General features: G+C 55.0%; 1 protein-coding gene across 6 annotated transcripts in view; it reads left to right on the top strand.

The window, feature by feature from the left end:
* Nucleotides 1–20,866, top strand: part of DMAP1 (DNA methyltransferase 1 associated protein 1) — a 46,983-nt gene extending 26,117 nt beyond the window's left edge. For all 6 annotated transcript variants that reach the window (XM_045027226.1, XM_045027228.1, XM_045027231.1 and 3 more), the window contains 4 exons: nucleotides 289–360; nucleotides 13,570–13,642; nucleotides 15,627–15,910; nucleotides 20,589–20,866. In XM_045027226.1, the coding sequence (XP_044883161.1) occupies nucleotides 289–360; nucleotides 13,570–13,642; nucleotides 15,627–15,910; nucleotides 20,589–20,648 (489 nt within the window). In that variant the 3' untranslated portion in view covers nucleotides 20,649–20,866. The remainder of the gene's footprint in view (nucleotides 1–288; nucleotides 361–13,569; nucleotides 13,643–15,626; nucleotides 15,911–20,588) is intronic.
* The last annotated feature ends 1,289 nt before the right edge of the window (nucleotides 20,867–22,155 follow it).

Below are 22,155 nucleotides of genomic sequence, written 5' to 3' on the forward strand. Positions count from 1 at the left end.
TGTGGCCACATTCACCCATCGGAGATGTGTTGGTTGGGGTTCACGCCCTCCTGTGGTGGCCGGCTGACTCAGTGGAAAGCATTGCCCAAAGGTGGCCTTGTTTTTTCCAAAGATGTCTTGGAGCTGAGTATTTTCCTCAGTGGTTTCTATGGGGATTGCTTGGGATTTTCCTTTCCCTTAGCTCTGGCAGGTGGCTGTGTGTCAGGAACTGGTGTTTCCCCTTCAGATAGCCTCTGTGTCACCCTGTGCGTTTCCTCCATCAACACATCCTGTCTCAATCTCTTTCAGGCTGTTCCGGAGACTGCTGGCATCAAGTTTCCCGACTTCAAATCTGCAGGTGTCACACTGCGGAGCCAGAGGGTAGGCTGCTGCCCTGGCCCTTTGGGGCCGCTGTTCATATCTTTCTCCTTGTCTCCTTTTACAGCTGTGGAAAATCAAGATCCTGCCTCTAAAGTAAGCAGAGTCTGGTCTCCAGCAGCAGTGTGGGCTGTAGCCAGGACCGCTGGCTGTGTTGGAGCACTAGGCCTGCTCTGCTTTGCATTATAAAGTCAAATGCCCTCTTGTATGCGAACACTTGTGACTGGTAGTCATCACCTGAGCAGTCAGACCCACCCAGCAAAGCCAAGGGGAGCTGCCTGGCCCAAACAGAGCCTGCAGCCGGATGTAATAAGCCTCCTAGAGTGTAGATGTTAATGGATTGTTGTAAGGTGGCTTTAAGGGCAGATTCTCCCATTGTGACTTGCACACATTGGTCCATCACAGGTACGTTTTTTTAATTTCACTAAATATTGGTTTGAAAAGCCCCAGGTGCCTGTTTTCACCGCGGGGTGAACAAGTAATAAACCCTCACGTTGTTTTGTGTGCAAGAGTCGACATCTGTCTCCTAGCAAGAGGCGGGGCAGTATTGATCCAGGTAACCCACCTGTGTGACTGACTGTTCTCAGGGACCTCGATATCAGCCTTACAAAATCCCATTTGCTGGGAAAAGAGCATCTTTTTGTATAGGCAAGTAAAAAGCACCCTTAGTTACTTTATTGTTGTCATGGTGATGGTGGGCAAGCAGATATTTTGTCTGGTCTGCTTCAGGGGATGCTCCGTTGATGTGAGGAGATGTTCAGCCCCTGCACAAAATGCAGTGGGAAGCAGAGAGCAGTCTCTGGGGAATCATGCCGGCTGGGCCCATGGGCTGCGTGTGTGTTAGCAGTGGCCTTGCTCAGGCAGGCTGCTGAGGAGTGCAAGCTGTGGCAATCCCATTTCTTGAGGAGCTGCCACTGCCCTCAGCTTTGCAATGCGGTCGGGTGGGCACAGGCTCTGGTACGTGGGCTCTGGGGCGGCGATACACGTGTGAAGATTCATGGAGACACGGCAGATGCGTTCTCCGGCACTAAGATAAATAGAGCCATTTACGGAGATTGAGCTGGATTTTGAAAACTAATAAGGGGTGGCTGGATTTTTTTTTTTTTTTAACTGGAAGCAAAGCGGAGCAACAAGATGTCGGTGACAGAACCATCTGGCAGAGCCAGCAGCTTCCTTCTGGCCAAATAGCTGGATGGGAGTGCTGTGGGCTCTGGGTGGGCAGCGCAGTCTAGGGGAATGGGCGGAACGTGGGAGTTGGGAATTTCTGAGTCCAGCTCTGAAACGGACTCCTTCTGCTGCCTTCGCCCACTCACGTGAACCTCTTTGGTTGAGTTTTCCTATGTGTAAAATGGGCCTAAGAGACTCCCTCCCCCCTCCCCCCTTGGGAGGGCTGAGGAGTCACGAGCTGAAGTGCGTGTGGTGCTTTTGAACCTGTGCGGCGCTGTAGCGGTGCCAAGCAGCATGAACATAGAACTGCACATTCTGCTGATCTGCTCGGTGCACCACTCTCAGCCAGGCCCCGGGCACACCCCACAGCACGGAAATGACAAAGGGAAGCAACTGCTCTGGTGCGAGGGGTGGCGTTCGTACAAAGCACTCGAAGCTCCAGTATTTACTGTCACGGCTGGGGGTGAGGGATTTGCCCCTGGGCCTCTTGCTTGGTCAGCCTGTCTGCTCCTACAGGGTTCTGTGAGAAGAGCTGTTTCACACCCGGGCATTGTTGTTTGCAGTCAGATGTCTCTTTCATGTTATGTTTTATTAGGCACCAGTTGCTACTCCACAGTTGAGGCTAAGTTGAATTTTTCACTCAGTGCAGGGATTCAACTTCTTTGTTTTGTATGAAAAATGCCCCTGATCCTCCTCAAAATGACAGCTCTTCCTCTTTGGCTATAGAATGGAATGCTTAGAATTCATCTGTTAATTGAAACTAATTGTTTAGTTACTTAAAATTATTGTTAACCTGGCCCTTGAAGAACATTAGTCTCCAGTGTTGGATTTGATTTGTCTTTAGTGGTCGTAATAATAGAATGACACAGACTTTTCAAACTTCCCATCTAGTTGAAGCTCACGGAAATCTTGTGCATCGCTTGCACATAAAGACATTTGTTTTAGGATCAGTGGTCACTTATTGCCATTATTCTTCGTAGCTGATCGTTTCTCCTTCTGCAGAGGCTGAGGAATAGTCGTCAGGGAATCCCACAAGCTGCCTTCATTCACAATGGCTGCAAGCCCCTAATGGCCTCCTGTCACCTGCTCCTCACAGAGTTCCTTGCTGCTTCCTGACGTCTCCGTGAAGGCAGCGTGGAGTCAGTGGCCGTGTTAAAGAGGGTGTCCTAACTCAGGGCAGCCTGTAGCATCAGTCCCATTGAGAACAGCTGGAGCTGGTGGACATTTTGAAAGAGGGCGATTTGTTGTGAGTTCCTCGGAGGGGGATTTTAGGCTGCAGAGGAAACGAGGCGTGGGTGGGGTGCGTGTGCAGGGAGAAGTGGGGAGACGGGAGGGAAGGAAATGGGGGGTGAGGGGTGCGATTCTATGAGAGAAAAGAGAAGAAAAATAGAATGTGCCTTTAAAAATCCTTGGACTCTTTTCCGGCCCCAAAACACTAACAAGCCGTAACCCTGATCATATGGTTATTACGTGGTGTCGCTGCAGGGCAGAGTTAAGGTGGTTTGGGTGTCGTAACTTAGTGGGTTTGGATTGCTTTCAAGCGTAACCTCTAACTCTGAATGTCCTGGGTTTGTTGTGCTTGGTTTGGGGATAATTACAACATCTCTGTAATGGGTTTTACTCTAAACGGTTTATCTGCTCTCTCAGCCTTAACTCCCCCAGAACAGTTTTGTCTGGGAGCGGCGAGTTGTTATTTCATGCGGCAGCGGCCCCCGCGGTAACAGAACTCTTGGCCACGGGAGAGGAGGAAGGGTGGGAGCATGCAGCCCTGTCCCATGTGCTGGGGGACTGAGTTGGTGCTATTCTTCTCTTGTTGAGTGTGTGTGGGGGGGGCCAGATGGCTGGAAGAGAAAGAATTAAGTGTTGTCTCCTTTGGGGACAGAGCCGAACCCTGGGCTGAAAAGGAGTTCTCTGAGTGCCCAGAGCCGCAGAATGCACCGCTCGGTTAGTTCACTTCCCGCCAAGTGAGGCTTCCAGCCAGCAAGCTGACTTGCTACCCGCTAACTAGAGTCTTGTAGACAAATTGCCGGTCAGGCCAATTAAAAAAGAAATAGAGGAAGGAAAACTTTGAACACAGCTTTAGTTCCCATTGATTCAAATATTCGCCCTCGCTGGCTTTTAAATATTTACTAGCCAGCTGAGCATTTTTTTAGCACTGATTAATGAGTTACAATTTACTGTGGTTGGTTTTTTTCTTTGGGGCAGGGTTTGCCACAGCTCCAAGATGAATGAGGCTTCCCATGAAAGATCGGGGTGGGGGGAAGGGGTTTGTGTGCGTGTCTCTTAAAATGTTTATTCTTCATATTTGATCTGACCCACAATTAAATGGCCAAGCACGCTGCCTGTTTACTCTCCATCAGAGGGTCCTGACTCTGTTCCTTGCCTGACATTAATGCAAACCCAGACCTCATCAGCTGCTAACATGTGAAACATCTGTCTCCCCTCCCTTGATCAATATCATCCCTTCAGAGCCTGGGCTTGCAAAGCAGTGACATAAAATATCAGTTATATTTATTTGGATTTGATAAATTTAATTACTTGAAGCAATTAATAATTTATTTGTTTAGTATTGATTGCACTCCAAGGCATCTTGGTAAGATAAGCTGATGGTAATCAGCACATCCGTATCAGGCAGGAAAGCATATGTTTCCAAGCCTGAAACTTCCTATGGATTAGATAGCTGAAATGTCCCTGTCGCTTCCCCTGGCAGCTCTCCTGTAGGGAGATCTCTGGGTGCAGATCCTGGCTGCACACCGCAGTAGACTTGGGTACGAGACGTTACTCTTCAGAGGGGAAAAATGCAGGCTGGGCCTGGTGCTATGATGGGTGGTTGGTTTGAATTTGTGGTTTTCACGTTATCTGTGAGTGCTGAGGCCTGAGCAAGTTATGTAGGTTGATCCACATTCGTGCCTGTGGAACGTGCCAGTGGGTGTCGTGTGTCACTCCTCAGGGCATTCTGCACCCAAAAAAATCAACAATTCTGCGCATAATATCTTAAAATTCTGCAAGTTTTATTTGTCAATAAATAAATGCAGGGGCTCCGGCATGGCAGTGGGGAGCACAGGCCACTGGCTGTACAAAGGTGAGAATCACCCTGCAGCCTCCCCACACCCTACCCCGGGACACAGACTCAGTGGTGAGGCTGCACCAGACCCTGACACAGCACGCGTGTGGGGCAGGTAGGTTCAATCAGGCAGGATCCAAGTGTGGAGGGGCTCAGTGTGTGGGGGATCCAGGTGTGGGGAGAGAGGATTTTGCGTGTGACAATCTGAGTGCAGGCAGCTCAGTGGGGGGTCGAGGTGTGGAGGGGATCTGGATGCACAGAGGTTTGTTGGGGGGGGTGTTCCAGGTGCAGGGGCGATGGGACTCTGCAGGGGCTTCCAGGTGAAAGTGGTTGGGGCTCAGCACAGGGGTCTGGGTGTGGGGGGCTCAGCAGGGTGCAGGGGGATGGAGCTTGTCAGGGTGGGGGTTTGAGTGCAGGGAGCTCAGTGGGGTGGTCTGGATGCAGGTGCGGAGGCAGGGGGTCTGGGTGCAGTGGGGGCTCCAGATGCAGAGGTTGAGGTTCAGTGGGGTTCAGGAATGGAGGGCCAGGGGGGTTCTGGCTGTATGGGGTGAGGCTTGGTGGGGGTGTCTGTGTATGGGAGGTCCGGATGCATGGGGGTTGGGTGGATGGGGGAGCAGCTCCCAGCACAGTCACCCCTCCCCCCGCAGTTGAGGAGTGATGACAGCAGGAAGCTGGGGAGGATGCTGAGCTTCCTGCAGGCGGGTGGGCCTGACACAGCCCCAGCCACACCTTGCAGGGGAAGAGGAAGTCCTGTCCTCCCCTGCCTCCAGCCCAGCCGGGACTAGCAGCTGATCCTGGCTCAGGGTAGGAGCCCCTGGCTGGGGTGTCCCCAGCCCTGCAGTGATTTATCTCTCTGCCAGCTGCTCTGGGTGCCTGAAACGATGTACCTGCACAGCTAGGGAGTGGTTTGTAACTGCACTTGCAGGTTCCCTTTGCTTCCGTGTCAGAGAGTCATTTTCCTGCGGGGAAGCAAAGAAATCTGCGGGGGACGTGAATTCTGTCCATGCAGCGATGCAGAATTCCCCCAGGAGTAACATTTATCTATAGCATGACTAGTAAGGGAAGTGTGGGAGTGCGCAGGCATTCTTAATACCTGTATGTCTAGAAAACGTACCCGAATGTAACAATCAGGAGTGGAAAGTTTGGGAGGTTTTTGTTTTTTTTGAAGAGGTGATAAAGGGATGGGCTCGAGAAGGTAGAGCAAGTGCTTCTGTTCATCTTTGCTCCAAATACAAGAGCGGGGCGGGACTGGGACAGCCAATGAGATTGAAAGGCAGCCAGTTTCAAAGTGCTAAAAGGAAATAGGAAAAGGGTTGAATGTTAGGTGGATAATGAGATCACACAGTTACAATAGCAAGGATTAAAACAACATGGAATTGATATACACATTCCTGTTTCAGGGTCAGGCAATCTAGAACTGGCAAGGTCTGGCCCCGACATGGTTAGGGAGAATAACACCCTATTGCAACATTTGTTGTGCCTGCCTCTGAAGCATCAGGTACCAACTCGCGTCAGAGACAGGACACTGGCCTGATCCAGGCTGGCAGTTCCTGTGTTGAAGTCAAGAATTGCCAAGTTCAGGCTGAGTGTGCAGCCGTAACCCTGTTGTGCACATTCATTGTGATAGTCTTTCGCGTCATGATCGCGTTATTTCTCAGATAACGATTGCTTTGTTTCAACCTTAGGTACAAGTCTGTAGCATCTTGTACTATATATTTTTATTCTTACAGTAAGAATACATGGTATACATCTCTTCTCCATTTTGGGGTACATGATGAGTTATTTATAAAGTATTCGTTATGTTAATAATGTAGTCACCAGAAGTATTGTACGTTGAAACAAAACATTTCCTTTGGAGATAGTTACACTAGTGCCGTTTTCTAACTGATTGTAGTTACTCAGCCCGTGGATCAGGGCAATGCCGTGTCATCCAGCTCAAGGGATATTTTTTTTATATTTTGTTTTTTTCTATATCTGTTATTTGGAAGCTTAGCTAACTTCCTCTTTCCTTGGTTCCGAGTCTCTCTCTCACCCTTGAGAAAGATTTTACAATCTCCTAAAGGAAATCTCGCTAGTAAAACCCCGTCCTTCATTTCCTAGAAGAATTTGTTGTGTACAGAATTTATACTTTTTCACTGCTGATTTGAAAGTTAGCAATAGATTTACCTTCAAGCCAAGTAAAGTGTAAAATAATCCTTTCCGTAAATCAGCATTCCCAAGTTTGTTTCTAAGAACGTTAGTATATTGAATAGTATGTACCCCAGGTGGTATTGTATTGAGCATCACCGATACTGATGCGTAGCTACTGAGAGTTCATACTGTAATTTAATTGTAAACCATCCGATGTGCCAACAGAGTACAAATGACATGCAAGTATGTTTTGCTGTTGTCTCCTCATTTAAATGACCTTCCTGAACTCTGTTATTCTGGCTCACACACATCACTGTGCAGAACGACAGGATTCTGCACGGTGGATCTGAGACTGTATGGGGGAAAAGAGTGTCGTTTTATTTGAGAAATAGAATGTGATTGTGTAATTAAACCCTTATAATGTATGCACACAAGGAGCCCGAGGTCAGATTGTACATTCAGTCTTCATTTCCTCCCTTCTTGAGTTTAAATGCTCACTCCCATAATCGTACATTTTTGTATTTTAATTTCCCTGTTGTTTAAAATTCCAGATCTGCTAGGCTCCTCCTGTGATTCTTTCAAGCTGTAGGAGAGAGGGAGCTATCTGCTCCTGCACCCCAGGGGAGAGGCTGCCCTTATGCCTCCTCCTACGCCACCCAGGACAAAAGAGCATTACTCATGCGCAGCTTCGGGTTCCCTCCTCCTGCAAACCTCCAGGCTCTGCAGGAGTAGAAAGACGTCAGCACAGAACTCATTCTCACACGAAAAGCTGGCTACGGAGAAAGTTTTCTGCATTGAAAACCTTCTTTGTGGAGGCTAGCTGCAGTGCTAATGAGGGCCCGGTCTGTCAGCATTACGAGCGTGTATGCACACAACTGAATCTTTAAATGCTTGTACCTTACAACTTTGCAAAATGGTGGAAGGGCACAGTCCTCAGGGCTAGCAATGCTGAGGGTTTATAATGGCAAAACTCAGCATGAGGAAAAGTGTGTCTTAAAATTGAATTAAAACAGGGAACAACTTGTGTGAAATGACTTAATAAATACTACTCAAACTTTATAAAACAAAACAAACCATTTTAGTGAGAGACCAAGCATGGAAATTTCAGCCCCAGAAGTCAAGTTTTTGAGAATGTTCTGAGCTTCTGAAAATGGCAGGTTCATAACGAAAGTCCTAAGTTTATAGTAGGCCACGGCAGAGCATCCAATATGATATAATCATCCTGCAGCAGGACCTCGCTGAGTCCTTCCTTGTTAATCCGTAAAGCTGTTAATTCTGTGTGCAGACCCCCAGCAGCCGGCAGTCTGTAACCACTTCCCAGCAACGAAGTAATCCCTGGGCACTCTGTGGTGAGGTCTCGTGTTACTAAGAGTTCATTACTCTTCCAAGCGATACTCCAGGAAGTTTACTGGTCTGCTCTGACATATTATCATAAATCAGGAAAACTAAATGATGCACAAAAACCAAATGAACCGAGTCTGTTTTGCCAGGCCGTATCCTTGCCTCTTTGTTACCACATTTCGTTTGTTTCATCACTAATTGGCAGAATTCATTAATCGGCACTAGGTCTTGCAGTAATCAGTGAGTTTCTATGTAGGTGTGGCTCAGACCTAAATGGAGGTGCAGATAACTCTGTTGGCCTCAGGTGCTCAACTTTGAGGTCTGGACAGGCCTCTCCCCCACCAACTCCAGGGACTGCTCCAGGAAGGAACTGGGCTACGAAAGTGAGCTTGCGTCTCTCTGTTCGTTGCATAACCCACTTGCTGCCCAGCATGCTCTCCTGCAGTGGGGAGCCGGCAGGCAGGCACCGGGGTGCTTCCCGCAGCTCAGGGTCAGGTGCATCGGGGGCCCAGGCCAAGCGGCCTTGTTTCTGTCGTGGGAGCTGTGGGTACCGTAGCTGCGCGGCTTTGCGGGACACGTTAATGTGTTGCCCTTTATTTATTTTTCTCTTGATACACCCAGTCCATGCGCTTAGCACAGGTTGTTTTATAGCAAAGACAAAGAATTGCCGTCCGTAAATCAAAAGCGATGGTGGTGTGATTATAAGCACGGGCTGTCTTGCAAAAAGAAGTGTTAGGAGACGCTGTCGTAGGAGGACTTTACAAATAGTAAATAAGAAGAGCAGCTTCCTCTGGAGAGGGAATGAGAAGGGCGACTGCCCCTCCCGTGGGAAGCTGTCGTTGCTCTCTGGGAATTCTCTCTTTAAACTCGAGCAGGGACGTACGTCTCGTCAGTATTCTGCAGCGGCGGTTCCCAAGCCTTGCTCAGCCCGGGCCACCAGGAGCTCGAGGGCCAGGCCTGCTGATCGCTCTCAGCACCCTCATCTAAAACAGAGGGGTGATCTTCAGACACCGCATATCCCAGCATGCAGTGCTCTGCCTTGAGCCCAGCAGCCCAGGATGCAGCACTACAAGCTGGGACCGGTGGGGTCTGCAGATTCATGTTCAAGATGCAGAAATCCAAGACCTGGAGCGGGGTTTGAACCTGTCGCCGCTGGCTCAGCCGTGAGCCAGACTCACGCCTATCCTTTAGTCCTCAGCCTCGGCGTGTCTCCTGGTCAGTGTCGCTCGGTGGGAGTGCTGCCGTCTGTCTTGGGCCTTCCAGGCTGTTTTGGGTGGTGCAGCTCTTACAAAGCAGTGGCTGCTTACAATCCACAGCTGTTTAAGCCCAAACCAGGGCTGGCTCATGCTTCTTCCCGCTCGCCTTCATGCTGGGCACCCATGCCTTCCCCGCTACGAGACAGCCTAGCTAACGGAGCCTACCTAACAGATTATCAGCGGCCTGTGAGTAATAGACTCCTCATTTAGTTTTAATACATTTTGCATAGAGAGCAATCAACCTTCATCAGTCTTAAAGATGAATTGGCTTAGCCAGCTAAATTTTAAAGATATTAGTCCGACAGCAGCCACATAAATCATAACATTTTCTTAATGATGGTAAAATTAAAATATACTCTTGCTTTGAGAAGCCGATGAAGCCTTCCTGTTCACAGACCAGATCCTCCCCCAGAATTAAAGGGAAGCTTAATTGATGTGTTTTTAGCCTAAACAAACCCAAACAGCCCTGCTCGTCCTGTGCTGCCGTTCTGCGCCTCTTTCAGTGAGGTCTGGGTCCATTGGTGCACCCATCCCTGCCCCCACCCTCTAGCCCCGCAATAGCTTTGACTGAAGAGTTTGACTGTGAGAAGATACTGAGTGCTCCCAGGCACCGTCTGGCCAGGAGCGTGTGTAGTTACAGTCGAAGGCATCGCCTGAACAGTCAGCAGAGCTGACTCCTTATGGTGTGTCCCTAGCAACCGGCCAGGCCAGGACCGCACTGTGTGGTGACATGCCGTCCTGTGGCACTGCCCGGGGCAGGAATACAGCAAGCTGGCACGAGTGTGGCAGGCTTGCAAAGGACTCCTGTCTTGGCTAGAGAGATGATGGCCCCGTGCAGGCCTTAGAGGTGAGGCTGAGGCCTGGTGGCCAGGGCTCCAGTGAGGTGGAAAATATGTAGCTACCGAACTCTGTGCCGAGAGAGAAAACAGAGGGAAAGAATTGCAATTCCTTGGCGATGGGATAGCAACGACCTGTTAGATCATCCAGCCCATCTGCCGGGGATGGGGGGGGGAAAGGGGGTTTGCCAGTTGTTCCACCTCGTTTTAAAGCTCCCAAGTGATGGGATAAACCCCACTTCCTCTGTTCTACAGCCTCGTCTGTTCTGCTGTCAGGGACATCTTCCTGCTGTGCAGTCCGCCGGCTCTCCCTGTCCCTCCTTGTTGGGCCCGTGTGAAGCACACTGAATAAAAAACACGTCTCTATTCACTTTCTCCACACCAGTCATGATTTTATAGACCTCAATCATATCCCCCTTAGTCCTCTCTTTTCTAAGCCAAACAGCCGTAATCCTTTTAGTCTCTCCTCGGATGGAAGCTGTTCCATGCCCTGGATCATCTTTGTTGCCCTTCTCTGGACCTTTTCCAGTTCCACTGTTTCCTTTTTGAGGTGCAGCAACCAGAACTGGACACACTATTCCAGGTGTGGGCGCACCAGAGATTTATCTAGTGGCGCTGGGATATTTTCTGTCTTATGTTCTATCCCTTTTCCTGATGGTTCCTAACATTTTGTTCACCTTTTTGACCACCGCTGCCCACTGAGCTGGAGTTTGCATAGAACTATCGATGGTGACTCCCGTATTTTCTTTCTTGGGTGGGAACAGCTAATTTAGAACTGATCGTATATGTATATTTGGGATTATTTTTTCCCAGTACGCATTCTGCGCTTACCGATGTGGAATTTCACTTGCCATTTTGTTGCCCAGTCACCCAGTTTTGTGAGATCCCTTTGTAACCCTCACAGTCTGCTCTGGACTTAATTATCTTGAATAGTTTTGTATCATCTGCAAATTTTGCTACTTGCCTGTTCACCCCTTTTTTCAGATCATTGATCAATATATTGAACAGCACTGGTCCTAGTACAGACCCCTGGGGGACCCTGCTATTTACCTCTCCATTCTGAAAACTGACCATTTATTCCTGCCCTTTGTTTCCTGTCTTTCACCCAGTTACTGATCCATGAGAGAAACTTCCCTCTTATCCCATGGCTACTTAGTTTTCTTAAGAGCCTTTGGTGAGGGACCTTATCAAAGGCTTTTTGAAAACCCAAGTACATTATATCCACAGGATCCCCCTTATCCACGTCCTTGTTGACTTCCTGAAAGAGAGCAAAAGATTGGTGAGGCCTGACTTCCCTTTACAGAAGCCATGTAGACTCCTCCCCAGTAAATCATGTTCATCCATGTGTCTGATCATTCTGTTCTTTACTATAGCTTCTACCAGCTTGCCTGGTGCTGAAGTTAAGGTTACTGCCCTGTAATTGCCAGAGTCGCCTCTGGAGGCCGTTTTAAAAATCGGCATTACATTAGCTACACTCCAGTCATCTGGTACAGTCTAGATTAAGCCATTGGTTACGTATCCGAGTTGGTGGTTCTGCAATTTCATATTTGGGTTCCTTCGGACCTCTGGGTGATACCATCTGGTCCTGGTGACTTTAGATTTGTCACCCAATGAGGACAGCTCTGATGTCGGAATCTCCCCCACATTGTCTGCAGTGAAGACCGTTCAGAGAATTCATGGACCTTCTTCAGTGGCCGTGTCTTCCTCGAGGGCTCCTTTAGCACCTTTGTTGGCTAGTGGCCTCGCTGCCTCTTGGGCAGGTTTCCTGCTTCTCATGTACTTCATTTTTTTTTTACTGTTAGATTCTGTGTCTTTAGCAAGTTGCTTCTTAGATTCTTTCTTGGCCTGGCCGATTCTATTTTACTTGCCAGAGTTTGTGTTCCTTCCTATTAGCTTAACTAGGGCTGGATTTCCAAATGTTAACAGCTGCCTTCCTGCCTCTAATGGCCCCTGTGACTCTGCTGTTCAGCCGTGGTGACGTTCTTTTGGCACTCGACTGTCTCTTTTGATTTGGGGTGTAATAGAGTCTGAGCCTCTCTCTGGTGGTTTTACAGAGTCTCCATGCTGCTTGCAGGCTTTTTACCCCGGTGATGCCTCTCTTTAATTTCCCTCTAACTAGCGTCCCCGTCCTGGCGCCATTCCCCTTTTTAAAGTTAACATGTAACTTTGCATCTGTCCGTTGGTCCGGACTTGCCTCTGAGGACCGTTTCAGCCAGTTGCCCATGGCCCTGTGACGAGACGCATCATCGTTTTGTCTGCGAGCCCGACGCTCCTGACTGATGTGGGCCCTTAAGGCAGGGAAGGATTCCCCGGGGCACGGGTGACTCTCGCTAGGTGCCGCACCCAGTCTGTGGTGCAGCTGGGAAGCGAACCCCGGTCCAGTGTCCTACCTACCCTGCTGGTGTGTGTGGTGATAGCCCTGATTATTTCATGGTTCCTAGCACATCACTGAATCATTCCTCGCCTATTGACAACCTTGGGCAGAGCCTGGAGATGGAGCTGGTCCCTTCTGGGCACAACTCGCAGGGTCTGGGTGGGAAGCGTGCCTTGCGTTGTGGGGGCCGAGCCCACCCTGGCTGGTCTCCTTGCACTGACGAGGGATGGGAAGCACCATGGACTTCTCAGCAAAACTCCCCCGGCTGAGAGCTTGGCTGGTCCCGGGGGGTGTGGCGCTGGAATCCTGGTCTTGCCCGGCGAGTTTGGGCTGCTCGTGCTCTGATAAATGTCTGGTGTGGGCAGAGGGAGGCCAAAGGGAATGCGGCCGAGACCCTGCTAAGTGTCTGCGTTCTCCCTCCTGCCGCCAGCTCCGGTTCCCTTTCAGAGCTCACATCTGAGGATTTCGCACTCCCCTAGGCCCTTAGCTCCAATGTAAATGTGTGTTCACACTTCCGCCAGTCAAGTAACTGTGCTCTCTGTCTCTCCCTTTGTTAGAAAGCCCGCTCTGTAAATGAATCCCACAGGTCTGGGGCTCAGCAGGGACCAGGAGAAGTGAGTCTGTTAGCGCATGAGTCTAATCAAGGCGGCTAAAGCCAATAAAGTAGGGCAGCATTGCACATTAGCTGCTGTGTAAATGAGCCCTTTGATGGGCCGGGCGCCGCGGGAGAGGGTTTGAAGCCAAGAAGAACTTTTGTTGTTAATTCAGTGACATGTGGAAGCTGTAAAACAGCGCGTCTTGCACACACACACGAGGGAAAATAAAAGCCCTCACGACCAGGCTTTTCAATACCTGCCCTCGGACCTACTCTGAAAACTTTCAGCCCCTGTCTCCCTCTTCTACCACTTGATTTCCCTTTCTCTCGCTTGCTTTCTTTTCTTCCCCCGGCACTATAAAAAGCAAAGCTCTCTTGCCTTTTGAACTAGACGGCTGTGAGTGAGGGCTAACTCGGAGCTGTGTGGCTCTGTTACCTTTGTGTTCCAGATGAAACTGCCAAGCTCGGTAGGACAGAAGAAGATTAAAGCCCTGGAGCAGATGCTGATGGAACTGGGAGTAGGTGAGTAAAGGGGGCATGCTAGAGAGAAAGAGACACACAGCGCAAGCCTTTGTCGTCTAGAGGGGCTATTTTTTCCCCTAGTAATACAGCCGGTTTCTCAAGTAACAGTATGTCAATGGCTTTTCAAATCATATTTTACGTTTGTTTTTTTAAAAAGGGCAAAAGCCAGAACAAGATGCGCAGGGTTTTTTTCCCCCCTCCCAGAAGAAAACTGGTTTAAAAGGGCCTTTGTCTCTCTCTTGTTTGGGGCTTTTTTAACCATCAAGCGTGGCAGCCCAGCCCAGCCCAGCACTGCGAAGGCCAGTCTCAGCCGGGCCAGTGACCACGGCATGTGCATTGTTCAGGGGTGCCCGGGCTCGCTCTCCAGCTTCCTTTCCTCCTAATTTACTGCTCCTGGTGGCAAGTCCAAAATGCGTCTGGGGCTGTGCAACTCCGTTTTGTAGCTGGCCTGCTGGGTGCCTCCGGCGCGCCGCCACTGAGTAAACACACATCCCTCGCTCTTGAACTCTGGTGGCTTCACAGCAGAGAGCCGCGTTCACTTAGCACATGCAATGCGCAGTCATCGCTAGGGGTGGCCGGAGCGCAGCCCACAGCGTTCTGTGCTGTGAAATCCATTCGCCGGCGCGGCCAGGGTGACGACAGAGCCCAGCACGCAATGTTCCACCCCCAGCCGCCCCCAAAAAAGCAAAGTTTCCGAGGTTTTGGAAGAGGTCACTGAGCATGCTCAGTAACTATATGGCCTAACCATTGTTAGTGTTCAGGCTTCATTGTCTGTGGCCTGTTGTTGTGCCTCAGAAACAGCCCTAGCTATGGGCAGTGCTAAAGGCCCTTGTCACAGGGTCCCCCCCCATGCCGCGCTAGCGCTGCCAGGCGGGTACCAACAAAGCCCCCCTTCCTGCCCACAGACTCAAGGTGTGTCAGTTGTTTTTCCGGCTTAAAAGAGCTGATGCTAACCCAGGGAAAGCCGGGGGGAGGGACTGTGAGGTACTGTAGGAATGAGAGGACATGAGGGATGCCGGGGTGGGGTCAGGGTCAGGGTCACTGGCTTCAGATAGCTTCAAAGGAGCCTCCTGAAGGAGGGCAGGGGAACGCTCCTGCCTCTGCAGCTGGCGCCACAAGGACAGCCCTTGGCTGCTGCCCAGGGGCCTGGAGCGCAGTCTCTCAGGGCAGGTAGCGAAGGCCCCACTGCGGCAGAGGAAGCCGGCTGAGCCCTGTTGTCGCTGGGCCTGTGAAGCTGGAGCAGAGCATGCCTCCGGCTCTGGAGCGGCAGCGCCGCCTGAGCTCTCGGGCAGCCTTGGGAGCCGTGGGGGCCAGCGCATGGCAGAGGTTCTGCACCTAAGGCAGGAGCGCTCCAGCGTGGCCACACGCGAGGTTAACGCGGTGCAGGGGAAGGAGCCCCGCACACAGGCAATGCTGCGTGGAGAAGGATCTGCGTGGGGATTTTCTCCCCCTCTCCTGCCCCTCAGACACTGCTCTTCTGAAGCTGTGAGCTCTTCCTAGCAGGGGCCTGGGTATGAGGTGGTGACGGGGGAGCTCGGCTCGTCCGCAAGACATGGCTGTAACACAGGGCCATAATGGCAGCAGCAGAGTGAGCCCCAGGCCAATGGCCTCAGCCCTGCCCTGGAGGAAGAGGGGACGTCAGTCCTTGGCCTCCACCGGCAAGGGGACCAGCTGGGGTTTGTATTATCAACACCCGTCCACTGGGAGCTGGCCTGAGACCAGGTCTGAGGTGGAAGCCACGGCCAGGCCCTCCTGCCTGGAGTTGGATCTGAACCAGCGTCCCGGAGGGGAAAGGCTCCCAGGCCCCGACCTGGCTAGGTTGCTTTTTAACCCCTGGGCCAGAGCCCTCCGAGCTCTCTGGCCCTGTTAACTGCTGTGAAGCCACGGGCTGGAAATGAGGCCCCTGCAGCGGGCGTGGGATCTGGGGTGTCTCCCCTCTCCCAGGGCCGGGGTGTCCAGCTCTGAGCTCCCTTTGCTCCCCCAGATCTCAGCCCCATGCCGACGGAGGAGATCGTGCAGATGTTCAACGAGCTGCGGAGCGACCTGGTGCTGCTCTATGAGCTCAAGCAGGCCTTTGCCAACTGCGAGTACGAGCTGCAGATGCTGCGGCACCGGCACGAGGCGCTGGCCAAGGCGGGCAGCCTGGGCCCCGTCGGCATGGAGGGGGCCCGCGCAGACGGGCAGGCCGGGCTCAGCGTGGAGGAGGGCAAGGGAGACGCCAAGGACCAGATCATTGATGTGGTTGGAGCACCACTGACCCCGAACTCGGTGAGTAGGCAGATGGGGGCGTCTGCCCCAGGGATTGCATTCTGAGCCCTGCGGGGGGCTCGGCCCGTCTCTCCCTCCAGGGGCGAGTGCTGCTGGGAGCACAGCGCCCCCTTTAGCCAAGGCTCCAAGTCTGCTCGTGGTGTGCCCACCCCGTGCCCGGCACTGCCCTTGGTGGCGCACGTGGGCCGGCAGTGGTTCCTGCCCCCTGCATGAGGAGGGCTGGCATTGCAGGGCGTTGGCAGAGGCAGGAGTGGGGATGGTACCTACCTGGTACTGTCCCAGGGAGCTCCCCTGCAAGATGCGGCCCCATGAGGGAGGAGGATTAAAGGCAGGCGAGTGGCCATGAGCTGTGGGCGTGGACAAGTTCGGGTGAGGTCCAGTGACACCCAGGGCCGGGGGTGTGGGCAGGAGGGGGGTGTGAAGACCGGAGGGGAGGAGCCTGTGGAAACGCTGGGACAGGAGAGCCAGGGCACTGAACGTCCTGGGAAGCTGAAAGTCAGGCGCACGCCCTGGCGGGGGCTGAGCAGATGGGGTGGCCCCTGTCTCCCCCAGCGCGGCGTGCTGGGAACGGAGGGTGTCCCGCCCCCAGAGGACGAGGCTGGCCTGCCCTGTGCAGCCCCGAGCGCTGTCCGACGTGCCCCGGGCTCAGCCGTAGATACACTGCCCCCGGACCGGCACGGCCCTTCCCTTTTCCAAATGGCTAATGTATCCGGGGCCTCGAGAACACCTTATCTGTCAACGACAGAGGTGACACATTCATCTGGACGTGAGTAATGTCCTGTTGGCTTGTGACAATCTGGAGCTGTAAAGCAGCGTTCCGCTGAGGCAGGCTCATGTTTGCAGAGGAGTCTCCTGAATTTCTTCGCTGCGTTCAATCTTTGTGGGAGCGTGAAATCTCGACCCTCCCTGGGGTCTGGGAAGGGCGAGGCTGCCGCCATTCCAGGCGGATTCACAGCACACTCGCTGTCCCCGGAGACCTCACAAGAGTGCGTGTGGTGGGGGGCGGGTTTGTGCGTCTTCAGCCACATTCTGCCTCGGTGCCGCTGCCTGGAATTGCAAACAAAGAGGCGAGGCCGGCAGCACGGAGAGGGTTAAAATGACCTGGTCTCTGGCATATTTGAAAGAAATATAATCACGTTAATTCACTGCAAGGCAAATTCGGTACCTAAAGGGCCCCCATGTTAAATACAGCTCTGACCTTTACCGGCTGATTACACAAAGACGACACAATTAGATTAGTCCAAGACAAAAGGTCAAGCGCATTCACACTGTGACCATTTTATGCTACCTTTGGAGGGGAAAAAATCACATCCCAGCTGGAGGGGGGGTTGGCTTGTGCTGCTGCTCCCCGGCCGGCTGGCTGCAGGTGTGCTGGGCGAAGGCGGACCCAGCGCTTCACCGTGTGTGTCTCCCATGCCCACCGCTGCCAGCCCTCTCCCCGGCAGGGTGTGTGCTCGGGGGCTGCTGGAGCCTAGGAACCACCAGCCGCTGGCGGAGCAGGGTTTGGCTCCATGCTGGAGATGCCGGAGCATGGCCACGCAGGCGGACTCCCACTCCTGCCAGGACTGCACCCTCCCCGCTGAGCCGGCTGAGCACCTGGGGCCAGGCCTGCTGCGTGGCTGGCGGGTATTCCAGGTACCAGCCGGCCTTCCTGTCACCTAATGTCTCTATCCCAGGAGCGTCCGAGGGCCCTGCTCCGAAAGGGGCTGTCTGAGCGCTGTAAGAGGCACGGTCCCTCCAAGCCAGCACCTCCTGGGGAGCTGGTTGTTACTGTCCCCATGCTGCAGCTTGGGGAACTGAGGCCTGGGGCAAGGAAGCGATGTGCTCAGGGTGTCGCAGTGAGTCGGTGGCAGAGCACAACCCTGACTCCCAGCCTGGCACTGTTCCCAGGGCCGCCCCTCCTCCTTGGGCGCTGAGTGTTCGCACGGAGCCTGGCAGCGCCGCCGAGCTCGGGGACCGGGCTGAGAGCCCAGCGCTGGCTGCGTATAGGGACCCCGGGGCTAGTGCTGCCATCCCCCACTGTCGCACGTGACCCCGCGCTCAGCTGTGAGACATGGGTGCTTGGTCCAGGCACTGGCTCGGCTCGCCTGTGCGCTGCAGAGGGAGGGGAGGGGGCTGCAGGAATCCTGGTGGGAGTTCCAGCCCGCACCCACGTGACAGTGCTGAGGTCCCATGGGCAGCAGCCTGGCCTTGGCCCCCTCTTCCCTGCCAGGGGCAGCGTCTGCCAGCCACACGCTGGGAGCTGCTGCGGGTTAGCTCAGGGAGCACGTTGCAGGAGCTCTCGGCTCTTTTGGGGTGGGCAGCAGCCCGTCCTGCATGGGTGCTTTGTGGCGAGACACTGGCCTAGCTGGTGGGAAGCCTGGTACCAGGGCAGCCCTGCCGTATCCCTCCGGATCTCCCTACCACTCCAGCCTGGCCGTCCTCCTCCGGGGTGGGGTGGTGTCCGGCTCCGGCCGTGAAAGCCAAACCAGGGTCCCCCCCGTGCAGCGTGTTGCTGACCCAAGAGGGACTTTCCTGCAGGCCTTGGGGAGGTGAAAGGTGAGCCGAACTTGGAACAAATTAGTTCCAAGCAGAAGTTCAGCCAGTTACTCCAGATTAGAACCTTTGATTTGTGCGACTCAGACTCCACTCACTGATCCATAATGAGTTGACTCTCAGAATTCCTCCCTTTGTTCCCGAGCTCACAAGTCAGCCCGCTAATGGGGAAAGGAAAAGACCTTGAGTCTAAGAAGTCTCGGGTTCAGAGTCGGAATTATTTGACTTTTAAGCTTCCTTTATCTGAACTCCTGCTGACTTCTTGTTTTCTGAGCCGGTTTGAAAGCTCGAAGTTACATTGTTAAGATCAATCATTCTTTCTTTCCAGATGGAGTTCTAATATCTCCTCTTTGTATATTGCTAGAGACGTTACATCTGGCCCAGGCTGGGTGTATATAGCCCTTTGCAAACCCTTCCTTGCCATGAAAAGCAACTCGACTTGGAGGCTCGTGTCAATGATAATGTCAAACATTTTTTTTCCCCAGCCAGTTCCCAGTGTTGCCCAAGGCGACTGGAGGAGCCGGGCCACGCACGGCACGAGGAGGGGGATTAATAGGACTTTGTGACACATTTGAAAGATGGGGCTTTTGCCATATACAGCTGATCAGACGCACATGCTCGTCTCTATCAATTCCATGCCCTGCCAGCGAAGCCGCCAAGCCCCGGCTCCTCTCTTTCCAGGCTGGGCTTTGGTTGTAAATGTGCCTTTGGGCCTCTCCCTTGCCAAGGATTTGATTTGATTTTTGATAGGGCTTCTGTTCACGCCGTTGGGCGAGTTCTCGGGCCCTTGGATTTCTCCGATAATGGAGCCTTATGAGGCAGCCGGGCCGAGGCCTCTGATGAACCCCCCTGTGTTGTTTTAATGCTGAGCAGTGCAGCCTGCCCTCTGCTGAGTGCCCCGCGCAGACGGAGGTTCGCGGGGGGTGTCTGCTGGGGTGAGGGCAGGTGGGGCTCCCTCGTCACGTACGACTGGCAGGACGCCTCTCCTCTGCCTCCCTGTCCGGGCTGACGGCTGCTGGCTCGCCAGCAGTGCCACTGGAAGGCCGGGGGTGTGTGCAGCTGCCACTGCTGCATGTGCCCACCTGGCCCCGGACACACGGTGGGGGTAAGCCCCAGAGCACAGGCCCTGCCAGTCACCTCACGGGAGTGCCACGCGCTGGTGCCGAACCTGGGGGCGGGAGGGATGGAAAAGACAGGTTGGCTCAGCCGGGTGATGCCGTGGGGCAGGACTGGGCCTGTAGCCCGTGTTCCCGGCCTTTCACTAGCCCAAAGAACGGGCTCCAGGTGCCCCCGCCCCCGAGGCTGGCCCTGGCCTGGTATTTAACCTCCATTTTCCTTTGATTCATTTGAGCCCATCCCTCCCCGTTCCCCCCACTGGGCCCACCCTAGCCGCTTCCTCCGGGAAGGAAGGCTGGGCTGGGGCTCGGGGAGCTGGGTTCACAGTGTGAGCCAGGGTGAGTCACTGGCTCTGCGCCTCGGTTTCCCCTCCGTACCATGGGGATAGCAGCCCTGTCCTGGGGCAGGTGTGGACTGGGAGCTCCTTGGGGTTACCCCTGTCCTGGGCACGCTGCTTTGGTGCCTCAGACAAGCTGCCTCGAGCCCTCCCAGACGGTGCCGTTTGCTGCAGCAGTGTAGGGTGTGACCTCCCCCCCCCCGGCTCTGGGGCAGGTGGCCTGTGCAGCCCCGGGGAGCAGTGGCCTCTGGGGGAGCCCGGCTGCACCAGGCTTCCGTGCAGTGGGCTGGGTCTCTGCCCCAGGCTGCAGGGGTCTCGCTCGCTGCCTTAGTGCAGGGCACTGGGCCCTGTTCCCGGGCGTGGGCGGCACGTGCTTGGGCTCTCCTGTTCTGTTTCAGCAGGCTACGGACGGCCCCAGCTGGGCTGCAGAGCCAGGCAGCATCGGCCACGGGGCTGGGGGTCCTGCGTCGGGGCTGCCAGCCCGGAGCCCGTGTCCCTGGGGAGGGGAATTCCCTGCCTGCCACGAGTGGGCTCGGCCTCCCAGCTGCACACAGGCTCAGTCTCACGTGTGGCTCGGGGCCCCAGCTCGGGCCGTGGCGCGGCGCCCCTGGGCTAGGGAGCTGCCGGGTGTTTGCTCGGGGGCACCCGCTGACCATGCTTCTCTTTTCTTTCCTGTCTCCCTTGGAGCAGAGAAAGCGCCGGGAGTCGGCCTCCAGCTCCTCCTCCATCAAGAAGGTGAAGAAGCCGTGAGCCCCGTCGGGTCAGCCCCAGGCCGCGACAACAGACTGACTGTGGGAGCCGGGCAGGGAGGGGCCTTGCCTGGGAAGGAATCCAGCCGGAGCCGTTCCCGTCCCAGCACTGCCCCCCAGCGGGGTGAAGCTGGGCGGGCGGCTGGAGCCCTGCGAGTGGCCACGGTGGGGACTGACATGCTGGATTTGTGTCCCTGTAAATACAGCCCTGGCCGCCTCCCCGACTCTGTCGTCATTAGCCTGGGCCGTGGCATCTCTGGGGCCGTGACCCCCGCGCCCCTGGGGTGACCAGAGCCCTGCTGAGCTGTGGCAGGGAGGGGCAGTTCCTCCTGCCTTGCCCTCGAGTCACGGCTTCCCGCCCCCTTGGAGCCGGTTCCACTGAGGTGCCACCCGGCTGTGGCCTCCCAGGCAGGGTGGGGGGCAGCCTCGGCGCCTGGCTCCTGGCATGGCTGAGGGGGGAGCTGGGTGGCTGCTTCCCCAGGAGCTGCAGGCCTAGGGCTGCTCTTTGCCCGGCCCCGGCCCCTGCCTGGCTCGAGCCTGGCTGCCCTCCCAAGCCCGGCTTGCAAGGTGCTGGCGGTGCCAGGCTGCACCCGAGCCGCCTGCTGCGTGGTGCACTGGCCCCACCAGCCCTGTGCCCGCGGGAGCTGCCCCTGCAGACCCGGGCTGTTCTGCATGGTGCCATCACAGGGGTGTGAAGCCCAGTGCGTCGCCCGCTGACCCCGCTGCTCCCCGGCAGCCCAGCCCCCTGCGCACCCCCACGGCTCATGGGCCTCAAGGTGGGGGGTGTCCTGGGTCTTCAACTGCCCGGCTCTGTCCCTCCAGCCGACCCTGGGGCCTCGAGCACGAGCCTCGGGCTGCCCCTCCCGCCCCCCGGCCGGGCGCAGAGCTGAGGTCTGCCCTGGCCTGCTCCCAAGCCAGGCCAGGCCCTGGGGCGGGGAGCTGAGCCCTAGGGGCCCTGCTGCAAAGTCCCCACAGCCTGGGGGGGGGGGCGGCCTGGTTTGGGGCTCGCTTCCTCTGGCACAGGGGCATCTCTCATTGCCGCCTCACCGGGGAGCCCCCTGCCTCTTCCTTGCCCGTCGGGCAGGGCCAGCTCTGAGCCGTGCACTGGGCACCCCCCCCTCCGGCGAGGGAGCCAGAGCAGAGCGAGGGGGGCCCCAGTGCCCTGGGCGGAGAGTTGGTGGAGACGAGCCCCAGAGCTCCTCACCCAGCTGGGCTCAGGCCTTGGCCCCGGACAAAGGCCTGGGGGCATCGGGGGAGGGGGTAGTGGGACCTTGCCTGGCCCGTGTCTGTCTCCACAGCCTGGCCAGCGGCTGGCCCCTGTGCACGGTAACCTCCCCCGCACTGTGTGCAGGTGGCTGGGCCCTGGGCCGGGCGTGGGGCCGGAGCTAACCCGGCGGCGCTGCCCTGGGGCCCTGCCCGCCCAGCTGTGGGTCCTGGGGCACCACAGAGGAGGGGACGAGTCCACGGCCTCCAAGCACTCGTCTCGGCTGCTCTTCCTGCCACCCCAG

Source organism: Mauremys mutica, chromosome 8 (genome assembly GCF_020497125.1).
Source record: "Mauremys mutica isolate MM-2020 ecotype Southern chromosome 8, ASM2049712v1, whole genome shotgun sequence".
NCBI classification, from domain to species: Eukaryota; Metazoa; Chordata; order Testudines; family Geoemydidae; genus Mauremys; species Mauremys mutica.